This window comes from Gossypium hirsutum, chromosome A07 (assembly GCF_007990345.1).
Source record: "Gossypium hirsutum isolate 1008001.06 chromosome A07, Gossypium_hirsutum_v2.1, whole genome shotgun sequence".
Taxonomy (NCBI): Eukaryota; Viridiplantae; Streptophyta; class Magnoliopsida; order Malvales; family Malvaceae; genus Gossypium; species Gossypium hirsutum.
This window is the reverse complement of record NC_053430.1, coordinates 65,097,071-65,119,069: the sequence shown is the minus strand read 5'-3', so window position 1 is coordinate 65,119,069 and position 21,999 is coordinate 65,097,071. Positions and strand designations below refer to the sequence as shown.

The window sequence follows — 21,999 nt, the reverse complement described above, 5'->3', positions numbered from 1 at the left end:
GCCTTCAAGTGTCTGACTTTCTGACTCCCTTTGATACTGTATCTGAATCCGTACATCTGAGCTGAGCCGAGCTGCACAGCAACAGCAAAGCAAACAAAATACCCTATCATCTTTAAACGCTGAAATGGTGCAGTCTCTTTCAACTCACCAAAAAGCAAAAGAGAGACTCTAATACGCACACAAAAAATAATAAATAGTACAGAAAAGTGAAAATAAAAATGGTGAAAAAAGTTGAAAACCTTGATGTGATATTAAGTAATAAAGAAATGGGTAATAAATATGGGGGTGGGAAGAAGAATACTTTTTTTTAATTAATTAATTATGTTGTTGGAAGGGTGGTTTTCTGATGTAGGAGTGAGTTTGCTTTTGAGCCTAAAAACCTTCCCCACTAGATGATGAGATAATCATGTACCCCAAAACCTCAGTTTCAAATGCTGGACTCCAAACTGAGTATAGGGAGAAAGGGGGGCCAGTGACTGAGTGTTAAAAAAGGAAAAAAAAAAAAAAGAAACAAGTTAAAATCTTCTCTCTCTTTATCCAAAGTCTGATGATTGATTCCAGTTGGCTAACCGCACAAACCAACTGGATTAAAGTCCAAAATTTTGGTTTCAAGATTAGGTTTTTTTTTTAAATAAATAAAAATTGCAGTCTTTTTCCTTCTTTTGATCTAAAGCCTTTGAGAGTAGGTTGAGTAAGCTTGATATAGAAAGAAAAAAAAAAGAGGCTATTTTTTACTTCATTTAATGATTCCCTCACGGGTTGCCCAAAACAAGCACTGGGTTGAGTTCTGGTTGTTGTTTTGGCGTGGTTGCTGATCCTGTCTTGGGTGTTATTTCTAAAGCAAGGCAAGGTTTTTGATGGGAGAATGAAAAGAAAAGGAAAATATTAAGTGCTTGAACTATAAAGTGGATGGTAAAGAGAGAAAGCGAAGAGTTTTGGAGTTTGGACCACTTTGCTTTCTTGGTATGGTAGATAGATGGAGCTTGTTTTTTTGTCAAGAAGTGAGGTGGTGAGCTATGGTACTTGGTTAGGTGAAGAATTATTCAGGGTCTTGTTTTGGGAAAGTTTGAATCTGCTGTGGAATTTGTGATCTTTGGGGGTCACCTTGGAGGTTTTACTTTCATGAGTTGTTCTTCTGGAACTGGGAATTTTGTGAAGCTCTCAGGGCTCCTCGGGGAAATACATAGATGTGCTTTAGTCAAGATGTCTATGAACGGCAAACTTCCCGCTTCTACTTGTAGATTGCCAGCAAATTCCAGGCTAAAAAAGGCTAAGGAGATTATGCATCGATCCAATTCTTTCAAGAAATGGAACAGATACCTTATCTTCCTCTGGCTTTTAGGCTTCTTTTCTGTTGGATTTATTTGGTTCTTGACGAGTTTCAATGGCGTACCCTCGGAGGGGAATGAGAAAATTCCCCCTTCTTGTGAAGACAACGCAAGAATCTTGCTCCAACATTTCAATGTTAGCAAGAACCAGCTTCATGCTTTAGCTTCTTTCTTCTACGAATCAGATCAGGTAAATTTGCACCTTTTTTGGCTTAAGTTGTTTGGTTTGTAGCTGGAATTAGTATATATTGACAAAACTGTTTCTTTTATAAGATTCTTGTTTTGGTTTATGAACCATTAAGGCTGATTTGGCCAACATAAACAAGATAAAGACAAATTTGGTCTTATTCTATTGGAATTTCTGTTTGCAGAAGATGATGCAGATTGAAAATATTGTTGATTGGTTTTTCCCAATTTCAATTGTAGTTGCACTAGAAATAATTGCAAGCATGAATCTGAATATGGTATTATGATATATGATATGATAACCTATTTTCTTGTCTTGTTATCCTTTCCTTTGGTTCCTTGTGTAATTGCATTAATGGTTCTGAAAACGAGTGCAGTCATCCTCAACCTGAAACATATTGAATGGAGTAAGCTTTGCATTGTGCACTTTTTTTCCATTTCATTTACAATTACATTAATCTGAATTTTGAAACCTGTCCTTTTATGTAATAGTGGCTGCAAGCATTGGAGAAAACACGCGATTTATCTTTTCTCCATAGGCAATGCTTGTAATTGAGTCTGCATGAAAGATTTTTCCTGCCATTGACAGCCAAATGAAGCTTATTTCATTACGGTTATCAAATCTAATAGATGGTTATGAACTTATGATGCTTTTGTTCCTGCATGGATTGAACTTTCGGTATCATATTTTCTCGAATGATGGGATGCCCATTAGAAGAGTTGTTTATTCTGCATGAACGTCTTTCTCACTAAAAGCATGGTTGTGAAGATACATATGTTTTAGAATTTTTACATGAAAGTTCTATCATTTTCTTATCACTTTTTGTATTACAGGTAGCATTCCTTGAATGTTCCAGACATTCAGGTCCTGAAAAGCCATCAAGTGATGATATTACCTGTGCTCTTAATGTTCTGTGTTCAAAGAAGCCAGACTTTGAAAAGCAGATGTGGGTTGCAAAAAGTTCAGAACTTAAGGATCAATGCGCAGTTTGGGTTGAGAATACTCCCAGTGCACATGAATTGTCATTTCCAGAGCACGATTCTTATGTTGTACCGAATGCTGTTTCATCATTACCATGGGAGCATCACACTAGCAGAAAGGTAACAACCATTTGCTAGGAAAATCTTGTAGTGAATATTTAATTTTTTAACTTTCTTGAGCCAAGTAGAAAATGCTGTACAATGAATACTTTCAACTGATGAGTAATACTTTTTGCAAAATTATTGTTTTCCTTTCCATTCCTAGGAAAAAAATGGAAACAGACTGACTCTCCACGCTTGCTAAGTTTTTGCACGTGAAAAAAGTTGTTTTTCTACGCCTGTGGAGCATGGATTAGCCCATAATAATTTTGGCTGCCAAAGATTTCTAAAAGAAGCTAATGAGGTTATTCTGCTTATGTTATGTATGTCATTAACATAAAATGTTAAAGACAATTCTGTTAGTAAGAGAATCTAATGAATTTTGATAGTTTTTGGTTAATAAATCCTGGTATTCTTTACTAGTGATATAATTACATCGTAAGTTCAGCTTGTGCATGTAACCATGAAGTTAAAAGACATTCATCCAAAAGAAAATTAAAGTTTAGCATTTTATGCCACTACTATGAGTATACATAGTCTAACTGAAATTGCTAGAATTATAGCAATTTTCAAACATCTATAAGTAATTCTATTAAAAGAATTGTCTTTTCCTGTTGGCTTTGGCCTTGGCATAAGCAGAACACCTCGCGAAGAACTGCACCAGGAGTCCAGTCAAAAGACCATTGTGAGAACTTGTCTTTTTGTATGGTGAAAGGATGTTGGTTGCTTCTTGTTGGACTGGTGCTGAGCTGCCAGATTCCAGGAGTCCGTTTGAAGCTGTGGAGGAGCAGAGAGAGTGAGCCAGCTCTGTTGCAGCCTGTACCTCAGAAACTACAGCTGCTACTGCAACAGAAGCATCAGGAGCAAGCTCAGGGCCCTCCCAAGGGTGCAGGGAAGTGGAGAAAGAAACTCCTAATAATATCTGTACTAATGGGGATCCTTACATCCATCTGGTTATTTTGGCATTTAAACCAGAAGATCAATTTGAGGAGAGAAGAGACTCTTGCCAACATGTGCGATGAAAGAGCACGGATGTTGCAAGATCAATTTAATGTTAGCATGAATCATGTTCATGCTCTGGCTCTTCTTGTATCAACTTTTCACCACGGGAAGCATCCATCTGCTGTTGATCAGGTCATATTCAATGTTTTTGTATCTGAGTATCAAATGCATTTTCCCCACCTTTTTAAAACAATTACTCGTGCAGTTACGATGATGCTAACGAATAATGATAGCAAGTTTCTTTTATGCTGTGTTGCTCACATCACTTTATTTAACTGATTGACGTGGTTAATCACTATTGAAACCGTAATCATTTGCTAGTTCAGCTAATATGTCAACCTGAACTACTGATTCATATTTTGCAGAAAACATTTGGTGAATATACCGAGAGAACAGCTTTTGAGAGGCCACTTACCAGTGGGGTTGCTTATGCATTGAAAGTTCTTCACTCAGAGAGGGAGCAATTTGAGAAGCAGCATGGATGGACAATAAAGAAAATGGAAACTGAGGACCAGACTTTAGTCCAAGATTGCCTAACTGAAAATTTGGATCCTGCACCCGTTAAAGATGAATATGCACCCGTGATATTTTCACAAGAAACCGTTTCTCATATTGTCTCTATTGACATGATGTCTGGAAAGGTATGTTTCGTTTTAGCTTAGGTGTGCTATATATATATATCACCCTTTGATGAATAACGAAAGGAGGAAATTGATAGGGGTATGATGTTTATAATGTTGAATACAAATTCTGTGATGACTTTTACATAAAAAGAATACACCTCAAAAGCATGTCTACTTAAAGCATTCTGTTTAGCCTTCACTTAGCCAACAATGTTATGGTAATTTGCTCCTTCCATTGTTAACAGGAAGACCGTGAGAACATTTTGCGGGCAAGGGCAACTGGAAAGGGAGTATTGACATCACCTTTTAAGCTGTTAAAATCCAATCACGTTGGTGTTGTGCTCACATTTGCTGTTTATAACAAGGATTTGCCTCCAGATGCTACTCCAGAGTTACGTATTGAAGCAACAGTGGGGTAATCATTCTTAAATTGTTCTTGATTTTTTGTACCATTAGTTTGACAAGTGTTATTGTTGTTGTCAATGAGCATTTTTTTACATTTGTAAGAAATATTCCCAATAGTTAATACCAATTACAGGTACCTTGGTGCATCATATGATGTCCCCTCCCTGGTGGAGAAGCTTCTGCACCAACTTGCCAGCAAGCAAACAATTGTTGTCAATGTTTACGATACAACCAATTCGTCTGCTCGCATAAGCATGTACGGTACTGATGTAACTGATACTGGCCTACTGCATGTAAGCAGCCTCGATTTTGGGGATCCATTAAGGAAGCATGAGATGCACTGCAGGTTAGTTTTCTCAAAAATTAAAATGATAATAATGGAAAAAAGATGTGGGATGGTAGATTTCCTTAAAACCACGATGTTTCTCTCGTATAGGTTCAAGCAAAAACCTCCATTACCTTGGACGGCAATCAATGCATCACTAGGATTCCTTGTTATCACTTTACTTGTTGGTCATATCTTCCATGCAGCTATAAGTCGGATTGCAAAAGTTGAGAATGACTACCGTGAGATGATGGAGCTCAAAGCTCGTGCTGAAGCTGCGGATATAGCAAAATCTCAGGTACATTTGCTACCATTAGCAAACAAGTTCTATGGAAAAGTTTCCCTTAGAAGAATGGCTATAATCAATTAATTGCAGTGTTTACTAATGTAATGGTTTTTTTTATTGTAGTTTCTAGCTACTGTTTCCCATGAGATCCGGACTCCAATGAATGGTGTTCTAGGTGATTAGAAAGCTTTCATTTGTATAAATATCATTTCTCTATTTTTCACAATTAGTTAACAGAATGTACTTGTATTAACAGGTATGCTGAAGATGCTGATGGACACGGATCTTGATGCAGTCCAAAGGGACTATGCTGAGACTGCTCATGCTAGTGGGAAAGATCTTATCTCGCTGATAAATGAGGTCCTTGATCAGGCTAAGATAGAATCAGGCAGGCTTGAACTTGAGGATGTGCCCTTCGATCTACGATGTCTTCTTGATAATGTTCTCTCACTCTCCTCGGACAAATCTAATGATAAAGGAATTGAGGTAAAAAGAAAGTAATTCCTTTTCTATTATTGTTATTATTGAAAACAAATTTAGTCCTTACATAATCTTATTTGTTTTGTCTTTGGACATGAGAAGTTGGCTGTTTATGTTTCTGATCGGGTTCCCGAAGTTGTTGTTGGTGATCCTGGGCGGTTTCGGCAAATAATTATCAATCTTGTTGGAAATTCAATTAAGGTTTGTTATGGTTGAATTTCCATGTTTCTTCACTTTCTGTAGCATCATATAGTCTAAACTTAAATTGCTAAAAGACTCGGAAAACAATATATTACTTCTGAACTGGATGCATTTTTCTTGGGGAGATTTGAGTGGCTATCATCTCATCTTTCTATTCACATTCTCAGTCCTCTTAAGTTCACTCCAGCTCTGACCTTGCTCCGCTTACTATCAAGTTGATAATTGTAGGGTGAATACTTTCAGGGACAACGCATGCCCTAAAGTTGACTATTCTGTGGACGAGAGAAGACCAAACTCTCTGTTCATAAAAATTTACAATTAGAAAATTTTTAAACCATGCATGCAGCCTTACAGTAAATGAATCCAAGTGTTTTGAACTCAAATGCACGGGATGGTATGCACAATTCTATGATTGTCTCATGTTTAACTGCACTAGAAATAACCAGATGAATATGTACGATTGTTAATGTTTCAGATCATTTAAGTTTGAATTTATTCCCTTATCTCTTCTTGAAATTGCAGTTCACGCAGGATAAGGGACATATTTTTGTCTCAGTGCATCTGGTAGATGAAGTGAAAGGTGCATGTGATGTGGGAGACAAAGTGTTACAACAAGGCTTGAACTTGGTTCAAGATATGTCAAGCAAGACATACAACACGTTAAGTGGCTTTCCGGTGGTAGACAGATGGAGAAGCTGGGAGAATTTTAAAACATTAAATAGCAAAGATGCAGTGGAGGACCCTGAAAAGATTAAATTACTGGTGACAGTTGAGGATACAGGTGTGGGAATTCATTTGGGTGATCAAGATCGGATTTTCACTCCTTTTGTGCAAGCTGACAGTTCAACTTCACGACATTATGGTGGGACTGGAATAGGATTGAGCATCAGCAAACATCTGGTGGAACTCATGCATGGGGAGATAGGGTTTGTCAGTGAACCTGGCATTGGCAGTACTTTCTCATTTACTGGATCTTTTGCAAAAGGTGAAGTGAGTTCTTTGGATTCAAGGTGGAAGCAATATGATCCAGTGGTTTCAGAGTTTCAAGGTTTGAGAGCACTGGTTGTTGATAATAGAAGCATACGAGCTGAGGTCACTGGATATCATCTACGGAGATTGGGGATATCTCTGGATGTAACATCGAGTATGGAGTCAACATGCACCTATCTGTCAAACGCTTGTGGCACAAGGTAGCTAGAATAGTTTTGGTGTTGCTTATAGGCAGAAGATTGAAGGCTCTTAATATTATACATAAAAAGAACCATCTTTATGAACTAGGGAACTTTTATTTACATAGATTTCAATATTAATTCTCACACAATATATTTCTCTACCATACTTTGTGTAACATGCATCACCGTGATTACTCTAGGTATTGTACCCAACTTAAACAGCTGCTAGCTTGATACGGATCTAGGGAGCCAAGATGTGCACATTAATCAGGGTTATTCTTTGCAGTTTTGGAAGGCTTTTTAAGCTGAAGTTTATGAGAGTCACCTGTTGCTATCAAGATACTATACATATTAGTAATGATATATCTTTTTCAAACCTGTGTCAATATTTGTAAAGATACTAATAGTAATGAGCATGCTGCCTTACAAAAAGCTAGAAATTGTTAGACAATTAGTTTTTGATTACTAGAAAGCTTACTATCAAACACTTAACTTACCTTGGTTTAGCTGATCCATTTTTTATTTGTATCTTCTGCAGTGACTTTGCTCATTTGGCCATGATTCTTATAGACAAAGATGCTTGGAACCAGGAAACAGTTCTTCAGTTCAGTTCCTTGCTCAAAGAACATAGGCAGAATGGCAGGCTAAATGTTTCAACGAACTTCCCTAAGATTTTTCTTTTGGCTACCGCCATGACTCCTCTTGAACGATCCAAGCTTAAGACTGCTGGTTTTGTAGATAATGTACTGATGAAGCCTCTTCGGTTGAGCGTCATCGTTGCCTGTTTCCAGGAACTCCTAGGAAATGGTAGAAAGGACCAGGTACATAGAAAGAAAACTACACTCGGGACCCTACTAAGAGAAAAACGAATTTTAGTGGTTGATGATAATAAGGTTAACAGAAGAGTGGCAGAAGGTGCTTTAAAGAAATATGGAGCAATTGTTTCCTGTGTGGAAAAAGGCCAGGATGCGCTGGACAAGCTTAGACCACCCCATAATTTTGATGCCTGCTTCATGGATCTTCAGATGCCGGAAATGGACGGGTAATCAATCTAACTGGCCTTTATTTGTTCTTCCGAGTTTGTGTGTGCTTCATTCCAGCAAAAACCTGAAAATATGAGAAAAGAGGCCTCTATGGCAAGCAACGGTGCCTATTGTGTAATGATTGTCTAGTTAGGGAAGTAATTAATCCATTGCTAATCAAAATGTTATAACCTAAATGACTGACGAGGCAATATTAGGTATAAGTTTATCAAGAACCAGTTATTTGGGTTTAGATATGGAGTAAAAAGAATGCTGATTTGTTTGATAGATTCTTGGTCAATTTAGGTAAATGGGTAAACTGAACGTTATTATTATATTTATTTGTTACTTTTTACCTATGGATCAAAACATCCTCAAGATCCTACTCTTAAGAGTACATCACCACCCTGATACTCCAAATATTTATGCAGGTTTGAAGCAACTAGGCAAATCCGCAGCGTGGAGACTCAGGTCAATGAAAAAATTGCTTCTGGAGAAGCATCAATTGATATGTATGGAAATGTGTCTTACTGGCACATTCCAATATTGGCAATGACAGCTGATGTCATCCAGGCTACAAACGAAGAGTGCATGAAATGTGGGATGGATGGCTATGTGTCGAAGCCTTTCGAGGAAGAGCAACTTTATTCAGCTGTTGCAAGTTTTTTCGAGTCTGGTTGATATAGTGGGTGTTGGTTGAACTAACTTTCTTCAGGTTGACCCCTTGCGACTCTCGGTTGTCTGACAAGTGACTAGTCCTTGCCTCATACTGGTGGACATCCAAATTATGGTAACTTGGCAATCCTTCTTTCTCCTTTAAATTGAATGTGTAGTTATTAAATATTTCATGTCTGCTTCAGATATTCTTCCTCCATGACCAAAGAAGATGTCATGAATTCTTTTTTCAGCCGAAGAATGGTATCATGCAGCCAAACCATTTGATATCACCCAAAACAGGTTTCTGATGATTATGGTGTGTTCTTTGTCTTCAGGTATGCTGAGGTTGCATCCATGATTTTGCTTTTGACTGTGTTGAATGAAAAACCATGGAAGAATTCGAATCCTTCGGACCTGTTGTTTGTCATCCATTTTCTTGCCAAGTACGAGGGAGACTGGTCCTTTTCCTGTAGTATACCTATTTATATTTAACTGTAATTAAGTGACATCCATTCTTTTTCCCCTCTATATGGTCTCAGCCAAAAAATAAAATAATTTTTTTCTATCATTTTATGTAGATTTTTCCATGTTTCAAGCTCTTTGTGTTGGAAAATCGTCACTAAAAGTACATGGTTCGAGGTTAGAACTATTCATTTATTTGAGTTGAATGTAGGCATTTTGAAATCTTACTGTTTTTATTTTTAGTTTTTCAAATAGGCTTGAAAGGGTGATCCGATTGATGGTTGGAAGTTGGGAATGCATTATTGTCATCTCTGCTGAAAGATTGGGATCCTAGTCTTTTGAGTGCTTCCTGTAACCATGAGTTTTCGTTGTATATTATTCCTTTATTTTATTAGTACAGCCAGTGTAAATTATTTTTGACGTGCTTGTAAGTAATAAATTGCTTGCTTTTAATTCGATTTGTGGTTTCATAGGATTGCCAAGCACCTGTGGGTAGTCTTGTTGCTCCAAGTTCCTTTAAATGGATCATAGATTTGCTTATTTTTAATCTGATACACATACAGGGAATATATTCTTCTAAGGCACATGGCAGGGATGAGTGGGTGACTGGATTTTGAAATTAAAAAAATTGTTATTAGTTCATGTACTCTCATTTTTCGAATTGATATTCAAATAGTTAAATTTATTCGGGTTAAATTTAATTATTAGTCATTTGTTATGTGTACAATTATAGATTTAGTCTATTTTTTTATTTAATTATTGTAAGTTTTTATATTCTTTTCAATTTTGAAATTTTAGTCTTTTTAACTTAAATGATAATTAATAATTTATTAAGTAAAATTTTTAGCGAGTAATATGTGAAAATAATGAGCTAATATAATATTACACATATAATATGTTTTGTTTGGCGATGATTAAAATTTTAAAATTTAAAAAATAAAGAGATTAAAATTTAGTAAAATAAAAGTACAACTTTTGCAGTTACAAGAACTAATAGCAGAAAAAGCTAAAAGGATAGCCAACGGTACACGTACCCATCCACATGGTCCTAGCGTATGTAATGCTTTCTACATTATAAAAGGGATATTGATTTATGAGTTTTATCAGTGGATAGATACTATAAGATCATTTCCCCACTTCCACTCTCTCTTCCTCCTCAATGTCACCCTCGTTGGTAAAGATCACGCTTGTGCTGCTATTTATGTCAATTATTATTCCTCAAAAATCAGGTACATTCTTAAAAACCTCCTTGCCATGGTTTCTTATGTATGTTGTAAAATGGTGTTTTCATATGAGTGTTAATATCAGTTGGGGAATACGAGCAATGGTGCATAGCAGATGAACAAACCCCAGATGAAGAGTTGAAGGTAGCCCTGGATTGGGCATGTGGGGAAGGTGGTGCAGATTGCAGTAAGATTCAGGTAAACCAGGCTTGTTATTTTCCAAACACTATGACAAACCATGCTTCCTATGCCTTCAATGATTACTTCCAAAGGTTCAAGCACAAAGGAGGATCTTGCAACTTCAAAGGAGCTGCCATGATTACAGAACTAGATCCAAGTAAGCGTTATCCATTCACAGTTTTTAAAAAAATGAGCGAATCCCATGTGCTTAGAAAGTAGAAAGTGGGAAATTCATGTGGTTGGTCTTTGGTCATCATGTGCTCCTTCCTTTTAATGTAATGCGTAAGAAGCAACTTGCATCTTGGATATACTAAAGCAAGCAAAGGAAACAAATCAAATATTTAATATATTAATCTCTAATATTTAGAATGTAATTTCATTTATTGAAATAGAATTTATTTTAGTTAGAAATGATTAAAATTGAAAATATTATAGAGAAGTAAACATAAAAAAATTGGTTTTACAACAAAATTACTCAACTTATTTATTGTTGTATTTGGTTGCAGGTTATAATTCTTGCAAATACGAGTTTATTCCCTGATTCAGAGGCAAACCAATTCATGTCATTTCTATTTTGCCAACTTGTCCTTTTTAGGAAATATAAACATTCTCATTTGCTGCGTTAGTTAAATGTAAGAATTTTACTTTATTTTCCTCTTAACAATTACTTTTGGATTACACAAGAAGATATTTATTTTTTATAAAAATTATCTCCTAACACTTGAAAACATGTTGTCCATAAAAAAAAATAGACATAATATATAATTTTATCTAATTATTCTAACATTTTGTATTACTGAGTTATTCTCTCTTTAATAATGAAATATCATTCATCGGTCTTTAATCTAATATAAATATATATAATGAGAAAAAAATTGCAGATGTATTCGGGTAATGGATTTGATTAAAATGAAAGAAAATTATACATTATGGATTAATTCAAATATTTATTAATAATAAACATTATTGAAAAATATTATTATTAAATATTCATTAATAATAAAATGGAATAAATTTATTTGGACTTCTAACTTTACAAAAAAAAAATAATATTTTAATCCTCCATTTAATTCTTAAATTTATAATGTTTGTCAAATCATTTTAAAATAGATGAAACAATTAATGTCTATTAACTTTGTTGACGTAATGGCATACGTCGATGGGTTAACAATTAATTAATTTTTTCAATATTTAAAAATATAAAAATATAAAAATATTTTTAAATTTAAAAAAAAATTAATTAATTGTGGACTGAGATGGGTGTGGATGTCATGTTAGGTAATTAAAAAATTATGCTTAATGCATGAATTGCCTCTAAAATTCTTGGTTTTCTCTGATAGGTAATTAAAAAATTTTGCATTACGACTCAGGATTTAAAGTTTGTTTCTGTTATTTGTTAATCCAAAGCATTAACTATGTTAAAAGAAGCAATCACTTTCTTCAACCAATCAAAAGTTGCCACATTTCACATCTTGATAAAAAATGGAAAAAAATTAAAGAAATATTGATGCTGTCCTAGTTTGCCGAGAAGGGCAGCAGTGAAATTTCCTTCAAAACGTTCAAGCAAATATCTTTTCAACCTTCTTTTCGGTTGGATTTAATATTTTTAATTATTAAGAAGGTTGTACTTTGTGGAATCCATGAAAGGTCGATTCGCAACCAATCTATTCTCTGCATCTAATCCAGACATTATTATACAACCGTTTCAAAAGGTATATTTATAAGGACGGATTTGGTCCATATATTTTTATTTTTATATTTAATTCCTCGGTTGCTTTATTTATATCAAAATTATTTATTAATAAGTATTTTACTGAATATATATATATTTAAAATCAGTTAATATAATTTTTAAAATTTTAATTTTTTTTATTAATTTAAAGTGTTTTTAATTAGGATATTCCATGTGACAGCTTTTGATTGGATGGAGGATGTGATTGGTGTTTTTTTTTAACAAGGTTAATGCTTGGGGTGAACCGTGTAAAGGAAAACAGACTCTAGTTCTAAACCATTGTGCAAAGTTTTAAGTACCAAACTTAGAAAATCGAGATGTTTTAGGGGTTAATTTGTGTATGAAGCCTAAAAATTATTTAAAAAACATCAAATTTTAACATTCTAATTATATCCTCAAACTATTAATGATCAATAAGGTCTTTTTGTTATTAAAATTGTTTATTTAATTATTAAGATGTATTTTAAAATGAAAAATTTAAAGAAAAATAAACATTTTAAAAATGAATCTTGTAAAATTCTTGATTTTGAGATTTTTCAAAGTTTTTATTGAAACTATTGTTCTCTTTTTTTTTTCTCTTTTTTACTTTATTTTTAATTTTTAATTTTAAAAGTTATGCAACAATATTTTACTTTTTTTTAAATTTTCATTTTAAATTATATCACATAAAATTTTTCTTGTCATTTAATAGTTAAATTAACAGTTTCATTAATTGAAGGACATGATAAATATAATATCGATAGTTTGGGAGTATACTGAACATTTTGAAGTTTAGAGACCAATTTAAAATGAGAGTCGTAATTTGAGGATGTCTAGTGAAATTAACTCTATTTTCTTATAAAAAAATATTATCTTTTATTTAATAAGAGTAACATAAATAACTTTTTTAACAATAATATTCTCACCAATAGTATTTCAAAAATTTTCATAGGAAAGCACCAATATATAAAATTAAGGGATCACTTTGTGAAATGTCACTTTCCTCTTTAACGAACGAAAGAAAAAAACTTAATAACACAATTATTATTGTTTCATGACATGATACAATATTTTTTAAAGTTTATTTCATAAATTTAGTTTTAATTTTCATTTTTTAAAAAATCGATATTAATTTTATAGAATTACATTCTAAAATTTTATAATTTCTTTTAATGCCTATGAAACATTTAATAAAATAAAACTAAAACAAAATTGTAATGTAATTATATAAGAAAAATATATTTTAATAAACTGAAAGTTTAAATTGTTTTTAAAAAAAATTATCAAAATTAAATAAATAAAACATATTAATTGGAAATAATACTAGAAGTGTACAGAGAAAGGGAAACTCTTGTATTAGTAAAATTCATCGTTTCCCAGGAAAAGCTTGGGGGTAAATAGTTATTGAATTGATTTTCACAATCAAACAAGACATATTACAATGTTAATACCCATAACAGACAAAAATACATAATTATGTCTTGTTTGCAATTAAAAATGTATTAGGGTATCTTATGAGACAACAACTATACAAAGGTTTGTTACATATATGGCATAACAAAGAGGACAAGATGTTCTCTAACTTGTTTCAAGTGATAGCATAAGTTCTTCTAAGGAAAATCCAAACCTTAGAATAACAGACTTGCCCAACCGGCAACAAAAGCAAGGCCACCAAATGGAGCAAGGGCCGAATATTTTCTGTCCTCCAGATATGCTGCCGTGTAACACCTACAGAATGATTTAATTATATTTTTACCATATCAATTCTGCATGAATGAATTTAACATTAGCATGGTAAATGCATTCACACATCCATTCCCTGCTAAACAACTGACTGCATTTATTCATATTCATACACCTAACTGTTCAAAGCTAGGTTATGTTTCTGTTCAATCAAAGAATCCATAGTGTTGATGCTAAACAACTGACTGCATTTATTCATATTCATACACCTAACTGTTCAAAGCTAGGTTATGTTTCTGTTCAATCAAAGAATCCATAGTGTTGATGCTAAACAACTGACTGCATTTATTCATATTCATACACCTAACTGTTCAAAGCTAGGTTATGTTTCTGTTCAATCAAAGAATCCATAGTGTTGAATGACAGGAGATATGGTCAATACAGAGATGCACTTTTATTCACAGCATTAGTAATGCACGGTATCCCATAGACCCTATGAAAAAAATCTCCATGGTTTCAATAGCAATACAAACACGCTAAGGAATTGACATTTAGTAACGTTGAGGAGGAATCGGTTCCCCTGGGAGAAGTTTTCTAAGTGTCGTCCTCTGGGTAGTCGACCTAGACCCCAACAATTTAAATTATTGTCCCCGTGTCAGGTTTTGTCCCTGGCCTCCGCGCTAAGCCGTGTATGATTCACCGGGGGGCTCGGTCGGTAGAGATACGTACTTGCAAGACTCAAGATAAATGTTAGTATTGGACGTGAATAATAATAGAGGTCATAGCTCAAGTGGTACCATGTTTACGAACATGTCAACTTTAAGCTAAGATTAGTGGTTCAAACTACAGCACGCCTGAGTACCTCCATTATTATTCATATGCCCAACACTTACACTTATCCCAAGTCTTGCAAGTACCTATCTCTACCGACCGAGACGCCCCCCTCTGTGAACCATACACAGCTCTCCGTGGAGGCCGAGGAAAAAACTCCAACACGGGGACAATACCTTCAATTGTTGGGGTCCAGGTCAGCCGCACAGAAGACACTTCGAAGACTTCTCAACAAGCAACAAATAATTTTTATAAAAAGTTATAAAGCGCAGCAAATATTAGTTATGCAAAATGTATTTGCAGCGATTTTATGCACATTCTTGTTTAGTTTTACAATAACTTGTTGAGTCTTTTTATGCTGCCAACATTTAAATATTTGTAAAACCATAAAATTTGCAATAAATAACATATTGTTGCTAAAAGTCAAATTGCTATTAGAGTCTCCTCAATTTTACATATCATCCAACTACATTACATTCAAAGCCTTCGCTAATTCTGAACTAAACACGAAGCTCAATAAAAATATAAAAGAAAAACCTTAAGAAATGCAAATTTTAAACCGTTAAATGCATCCGCATCCATCAGGTAGAATGGCCAAATATATGAACTTCTCAAGAAACATTAACCTAAGAAATGCACTTAAAAACAAGACAGTGATCTATGACCAAACACATGCAACAACAAAAAAACACAAGTTTAAAACAATTAAATGTATCATTTTCATCAAGGAAAGTAACCCAAAGTATGAAATCTCGATGAATATCATTCAAATCCCTTTCACCAAATCTTTTTTTTCCCTCAGATTAGCATTCATCAATTGCAAACTTATAACAAGTAACAAATTCAAAAAAGAAGATAAAAGGGAAAGGGAACTTACGACCCAGAGAAAGAAAGAATGCCAGCAGTCAAAAGGCCTCCAAACTGAAGCACAATAAAAGAGAGCAGTTAGCCCATTGATAACTCGACACGAAGCAATAAAATTCAGGGGATTGTATGATTAGTCTCTTAAAACTAAAACCATAAAACCAATCAATAAAACAACAAAGTATTTTTCCCAAGAATATTAAGCAAACCATGCCCAGAAAATCAATAATGAAATTATAAAAATAAAAGGGCAAAAGGGAACTAACAATGTGGGGGCGTTTGGTAATAGGAGCAGAAAGAAGAGCAGCTGTGTGAAACAAGTGGTAAGTAGAAGCGATTTGCCATACCTAAGTTCATCATCCAATTATAAAAAGAAAAAAAAAAGAACAACAAAATAATTGAACAACAAAAACGTTGAAAAGTGAAAATTTGGGTGAAAAAAATGAAAGGGTATTAAAAAACCGACCTCCTTGTAAACGGGATTTTCAGGTTTAAAGATGTGGAAGCCATAAGTGCCCAATCCAAGGGCTGCTATTCCTGTTATTTAAAAAAAAACAACAACCCATAAATAAGTATATATGAAAAAGGAATTGAAAAAGATGAGATAAATAAGTTAAAAACCAGAAACAGCAGCAATCTTGTGCCACTGAAAAGCATCCATTTGGGGAATTCTCATAAACTCTCTTCTTTCTTCAGGTTAGACTTCTGGTTGCATGTTGGCGATCGGTTTTGCTGCAGTGAGCAAACTTTATTATGCGTAAATCGTTGAAAGGCGGAGTCAAACGTTGTCGTTTTTCTTTCGCGCTGAAACGCAACCGTTTACATGGTTCTCCTATTCTTTTACTCGTTTTGAACTTTTTTCTCTTTCGTGTTAATTATTTACTTTTATTAGCTCAAGTTTTGTTTCAGGTTAAATTCTGCTGTAAGTAAAGCTATTATAATATTAGGTAAAAATCAACTAGCATGATTTATGGTTAAAAAATGGTGAAATTGTAAGTTTCGGGTTTAGGGACTAAATGCATAAAAGGTACACTGTGAGGACAATTTTGTAATTTTTCATCATTAAGGGTTATAAGCTAAATTGATTATTTTAAATTTTGAAACAAAATTAATTAAATAAAAATATTTATCTAGATCAAGAAACAACTCAAATGGATACAGATTGCGAGAAAAAAAAAACCAAAATAGCAGATTAGCCGTTGGATCATGTTAGGGCATTGTTTTGGTACAAGTAAGTTCGTATAAGGATTAACTTGTTAATTTCTATTTGTGATGAATGATTAACGATTTAGTAAAAATTTACAATTGGAAAATTGGGTTGAATGGAAATGTTTAAATAGTTAATAGCAAATTGTGAAAATGTGAATTTTATGGATTCATATGTTTGTAATGGTGTAATGGAAAGAAATTAAAGAATTCAAAATGTAATATATCTCGTTTGAACCTTACGAATACTTAGGATACAAATGACATGTCATTAGGGATTATATGGTTTCAAGTGCTGGTTCTGGATGTCCTACAGATGGCTGAGGTCCTGCATTTGTTGCAGATTCTCCACAGCTTGTGTGAGCAGCATCTTGTAGCTAACATCCAGACCCATAGCTTGTGTGAGTAGGCCTATTTCACAGCTCGTGTGAGCACTATTGGAAATGTTATGATTACATGAAAAGGCACACTTTGTGTGAGTATTCCTGAGTATTTGATATAAGTCTAAATGGTTCAATGGGTAAGTAAAGGTTAATGGAAAGGCATGTATAAAAACTTATTGTTGCTAATGATCATATGAAATGGAAATATTGGTATGTGTAAATGAAATAAAAAGGAAGAAAATTTATCATATGATGAATGTTAGATATATGGAATTCATTTCATAATATATGCTATGTTTCATAGATGTTATATTTTCAAGTTATCTACTAACTATGTGGATTGTGATGAATAGGAAATATAATGTCTAAATGACTTAATGAGCATGATTGAAAAGGTTTGTATATGAAATGAGTTATGTCATTGGGTTTATGAAATGGAAGTTGTGATATATATAAATTGTTTGAAAAGGTAATTAATTGATTGTGTGTTGGATGATTTACAGAATGAAATTCATTTCATGTTATGTTCCATTTTCATGTATAGATGTGTTCTTAATTATATCTATTAACCTTGTGAGGTGTTGTGGATAGGGAGGAAAAGTATCCTTATGATCTCATGATCTATGAATGAATGAATTAATCGTTTTATGTTCGGTAAGTTTAAGTTTCTTGTATATGATCTTACCAAGCACTAGTTGCTTACGTAATTATTTTGTCTATTTTGTAGATTATCAAAAGCTTGAACGATTGGAATCAACATCGGAGCAAGATCACACTATCTATCGATCCATTTTGGTAACTTTTGAATATATTGAAATGGTTATAAATGGCAAGTATAGGGTTGTATGTTAAATTGGTATGTTTTGGGTTGTGCTAAGTTTTGATATGCCTTAATACCTTTTGTTAATGGTTGAGCATGGTCTTTTGATATTAGGAAAGAAATGGTTGATTGATTTGTGTGTGGATGATTAAAGTTTGAACAAAATGTTAAAATGATATATGTGAGTCTAGTATGTATAGGGCTTAAATATAATAGATGTTGTGAATGTGTTATTTGGCCAACTTGGTATGGTTATTGTAACACCCCTTACCCATATCCAAAGCCGGGACATGGTTCGAGGCATTACCGGACTTAAACATTCACAAACATGCAAAACCAGGCCATAAAATTTCATCTGAATTAAAACTTTTCAAACACATGTAGATCGTCCTTTATACAGGCCTTCGAGGCCTAAAACACACATCGGGATGGTTCGGGACTAAACTGAGGACTTTAGAAAGCTCTGGGAAAACTTAGAGAAATTTTCATGAAACAGGGTCACAAGCCTGTGTGGACACAGGACATGCTCTTGTGTCTTAAACACGCCCGTGTACTCAGTGTAACACTTTAAACCCGGCCCAGACGTTATGGCCGAATTCGACGTGCCACTTTGAAGTTAAAAATCCACGTTTCATTTTAGTGTTTTAAATATCCGACTTTTGTTGAGCTAACAAAGTGAATGGAAGCTGTGCACCAGGTAGGTATCCGAAACAGAGGAGGTGAGCCATGAAGGCTACTTAAGTACCAAGCTCTTCGATTGGATCCAATCCTAGACATGCCCACAACCATTGCCACACTTTGATAACCAACTTGAAAATTCATTTGGGTAGATATCCTTGATAAACCGATTAATCGTGTTGTTACGTTATTTTGAAAACGAGTATCATTTTGAAAATGCGCCCTAAGTCTAGCCCATTTTAATTATTATCAACAAAAATTTAGAGTTATTGAAAATAAAATAATCCCAGAGAGAAAATAAAGTTAAAATGGCCTTATTACAACCCAAAAATAAATAGTAAATAAGATAAACTAAAGAAAACCAGTCACTTATTTCAAAAGCCCAAAAGCGATCCACGTGGCCACTCTGAATCCCCTCCGGCTCCAAGTCCCCACATTAAGGCTCACCTGCAAGGTTAAGGTGGGGGTGTGAGTTTGGAAACTCAGTGTGCAACAAGCTCCTTTCAGAGCCCAAAACAATATCAGCATACTGGGCCTAAGCCCAAAATCAGTCTCAACATATACTGGGCCGAAGTCTTTCATTAAATGATTACTGGGCCGAAGCCTTTTCATAATTCATATCACTGGGCCGAAGCCTTTACTGTAAACGGTATGGCCCATAGGCCCATTTCATTATCATATGTAACATCAAAGAATGCATGCAAGCCCATTTGGGGAGACTACTCAACCCACCATGTGATAGCCTTAAATTGACCCTAGTCGAAAAGTGGTTTCGGGACCACTAAACCGAGTCACCGAAGTATTTGAATATGATATTTATTGTCTAAAATATGTGAATATGAATGTGTGAAAGTTTTAAGCTTCGATTTAGTCGATTGCATGTGAATTTAGTTAATAGGACTTATGTGTGACACTTTTGAAATGTGATAGGTTAATCTATAAGGATCTATTAATGCATGTTGTAAAAATGATGGGTTTGCATGTCAAATTTCCATTTATGATAAGTAGTGGCCGGCCATGGTATGGGCTATTATTGATAATATGTATTTTTCTATTAACATTTTTAGTTTACAAAATAAAATAATGAATTAAGAATAATAAAACATGAGGTGAGTGGGAGGAGAAACCAAAGTTGTTTCATCCTTGCTCCTCCATTGCCGTGACTTGAGGGAGGAAGAAGAAAAGAATTCTCTTGTTTCATGTTCGGCTGGGTTGATGTTTAAGAAGAGGTAAGTACTTTGAAATTCTTAAAAATTTATGCATAAATAAGGTGATTAGTTCAAGTTCTATTCATTCCATGGATTAAGTTTTGGTTGTTTGGAGGTTTGATATTCAGCCAAGTAGTTGAAGCTCTTAGTACATATATTTCTTTTCTTTTTCTTGAAGGTTGGAATTGGTTTGTTCATAGGGAGGTGCCGAATGTGGCCATTGAAGGGTCTTAATGAACAATATGAGTGGCTTGGGTTTATAACATTCGGTTAAGGAATTTTGTGTGCTAGCAAGTTTGGTTTAATATATAGATGTAAATCACCTTGTAATTGATAATTTGAAGAGTAGGAAATGGCAAATTAAAATGATGTTGGGTAAATTTTTAGTTTAGTTGTGCTTAAGCATTCGGCATTAATGTTGATATTGGCTATTAATATGAACAAGATAGAAAATCGGTTATAGATGTGATTGAGTAATTCGGTCATTGATGGGCATTATTGTAACCTAATTGAATTTTTGCTACTTTTAATTTCGAGATGGAATTTGTATATATAAGTTAAGTTGAGCGGTTAGGGCCGAATGAGGTATATAAGATATGAAAGCATGCTAGAATTAAACATTAGTGAATATGTGTGATTGTACTAAATTCTTTACTTGAATTCGGTTAGGTATAGTCATGGTATAAGCTCATTAAGGATACTACCTTATAAGGGAATATAGCTTTAGTTAACTTTATGTATTATGGGTGTGTTAACAAAATTAATGATTTGGATGTTATTATAGGTAATTATGCTAAAGACTTTTGCGGCTATGTTTTGTACCCGTGTGATGACTCTAATGTCTAATATATATATATAAGGGTTAAGTATCTTGAATTTCTCTTTGATGTTCAAAATGATTAAATCAATTTATTTGTTAAATTAAGCTCAAGAGCAAAGGGGAACTAAATCGGATAAAGGAAAGGAAAAAGTAATCGAATAGCCGCTGAAGTCGTTCGACAACATCCGAGGTAAGTCTTTGAGTAATGGAACTTAGTTTATGATTTGATTAAGCCATGACATATAACATAACAAATAAACGACGATGTAATGATTCTACTTAAATTATATATCGAGGAAATTAGTTTATACTATGACTAGTAGCCGAATGTGTGAAGAGATCATGTTATGAAGCAAATCAAAATCATGCTCTTTGTATGTGGCTATTGAGCCGAAAATGGTAATGGTTGATAAGTGTCTTGTGTTTGAGTTCTAGTAACGAAAATGAAAAATAGATGTGTTATGATTTATTGATATATGTGCATGATTATTCGGATGATATCCGGGCTAAGACTCGAAGGCATTTTGTGCTAGTGACTATATCCGGGCTAAGTCCCGAAGGCATTTGTGCTAGTGACTATATCCGGGCTAAGTCCCGAAGGCATTTGTGCTAGTGACTATATCCGGGCTAAGACCCGAAGGCATTTGTGCGAGTTGCTATATCCGGCTAAATCTCGAAGGTACTTGGGTTTGGAAATGAGCGGTCTTGCTGTAATAATTTAACTTAATACGCTCATAAAATCCAAACGATAAGGTATGTTTCGTATATGCATCGGAAAGTTGATTCCTTTCAAATAGTATTCGCTCAATTGATTAACAAACTTCCGGCCTTAGTTAGGTTTGATCCCCTGTGTATGAATATACTGGTTGAAGCGTGAAGTAAGTATGATTTTGGGAATATGCGTGTATGCAATTATTCATTTAGTCATATGAACGCTATACTTTAGTCGTAAATAATTTCATTACTTAAACTTACTAAGCATTAAAATGCTTATTCTGTTGCTTTGATTCTCTGTTTTATAGATTTTGTTCGTCAGCTATCGGACTCGGGAGTGTCAAAGTCGAAGTCGTCCACACTATCAAAGCCCTTTTGGTACTCTTTTAGTTGAACTTTGATAATGGCATGTATAGGACTGACCTTTGTTGTTAATCAAGTACCTTTTG

General features: G+C 34.1%; 3 protein-coding genes across 10 annotated transcripts; 2 read left to right on the top strand and 1 right to left on the bottom strand.

Moving 5' to 3' along the window:
• The first annotated feature begins 319 nt into the window (after window positions 1-319).
• Window positions 320-9,682, top strand: LOC107952812 (histidine kinase 2). 8 transcript variants are annotated; one of them, XM_016887999.2, is made up of 16 exons: window positions 320-1,518; window positions 2,349-2,615; window positions 3,234-3,728; window positions 3,962-4,237; window positions 4,465-4,634; window positions 4,758-4,970; window positions 5,061-5,247; window positions 5,359-5,410; window positions 5,492-5,721; window positions 5,818-5,916; window positions 6,439-7,106; window positions 7,627-8,130; window positions 8,542-8,900; window positions 9,103-9,210; window positions 9,346-9,406; window positions 9,485-9,682. In XM_016887999.2, the coding sequence occupies exons 1-13, from the start codon at window positions 1,123-1,125 to the stop codon at window positions 8,789-8,791; spliced, it is 3,807 nt and encodes a 1,268-aa protein (XP_016743488.2). In that variant the 5' UTR covers window positions 320-1,122; the 3' UTR covers window positions 8,792-8,900; window positions 9,103-9,210; window positions 9,346-9,406; window positions 9,485-9,682. The 8 variants fall into 8 exon arrangements, with proteins under 8 accessions (XP_016743488.2, XP_016743486.2, XP_016743490.2 ...); XM_016887997.2 differs by having other exon boundaries at window positions 9,473-9,682; XM_016888001.2 differs by having other exon boundaries at window positions 9,103-9,261.
• A 625-nt stretch (window positions 9,683-10,307) lies between these two features.
• Window positions 10,308-11,281, top strand: LOC107956461 (glucan endo-1,3-beta-glucosidase 4). Its single transcript, XM_016892124.2, has 3 exons — window positions 10,308-10,458; window positions 10,538-10,789; window positions 11,139-11,281. Exons 1-3 carry the CDS (start codon window positions 10,389-10,391, stop codon window positions 11,171-11,173), a joined length of 357 nt encoding a protein of 118 aa, XP_016747613.1. The 5' UTR covers window positions 10,308-10,388; the 3' UTR covers window positions 11,174-11,281.
• A 2,449-nt stretch (window positions 11,282-13,730) lies between these two features.
• LOC107952811 (transmembrane protein 256 homolog) lies at window positions 13,731-16,497 on the bottom strand. The gene is made up of 5 exons (XM_016887996.2): window positions 16,343-16,497; window positions 16,188-16,258; window positions 15,988-16,068; window positions 15,735-15,778; window positions 13,731-14,071 (listed from the first exon to the last, which is right to left on the bottom strand). The coding sequence occupies exons 1-5, from the start codon at window positions 16,395-16,397 to the stop codon at window positions 13,972-13,974; spliced, it is 351 nt and encodes a 116-aa protein (XP_016743485.1). The 5' UTR covers window positions 16,398-16,497; the 3' UTR covers window positions 13,731-13,971.
• Window positions 16,498-21,999: the final 5,502 nt, after the last annotated feature.

Bases quoted from the DNA above. Each gene is read 5' to 3' on its own strand.
- LOC107952812 (XM_016887999.2), top strand. From the start codon at position 1,123: ATGAGTTGTTCTTCTGGAACTGGGAATTTTGTGAAGCTCTCAGGGCTC. The intron at 4,971-5,060 runs GTTAGTTTTCTC...TCTCTCGTATAG, and splicing joins AAGCATGAGATGCACTGCAG to GTTCAAGCAAAAACCTCCAT. The intron at 7,107-7,626 runs GTAGCTAGAATA...TATCTTCTGCAG, and splicing joins TCAAACGCTTGTGGCACAAG to TGACTTTGCTCATTTGGCCA.
- LOC107956461 (XM_016892124.2), top strand. From the start codon at position 10,389: ATGTCACCCTCGTTGGTAAAGATCACGCTTGTGCTGCTATTTATGTCA. The intron at 10,459-10,537 runs GTACATTCTTAA...TGTTAATATCAG, and splicing joins TATTATTCCTCAAAAATCAG to TTGGGGAATACGAGCAATGG. The intron at 10,790-11,138 runs GTAAGCGTTATC...ATTTGGTTGCAG, and splicing joins GATTACAGAACTAGATCCAA to GTTATAATTCTTGCAAATAC.
- LOC107952811 (XM_016887996.2), bottom strand. From the start codon at position 16,397: ATGAGAATTCCCCAAATGGATGCTTTTCAGTGGCACAAGATTGCTGCT. The intron at 16,259-16,342 runs GTTTTTAACTTA...TTTAAATAACAG, and splicing joins CAAGATTGCTGCTGTTTCTG to GAATAGCAGCCCTTGGATTG. The intron at 14,072-15,734 runs GTAAGTTCCCTT...ATCATTCTGTAG, and splicing joins ATTCTTTCTTTCTCTGGGTC to GTGTTACACGGCAGCATATC.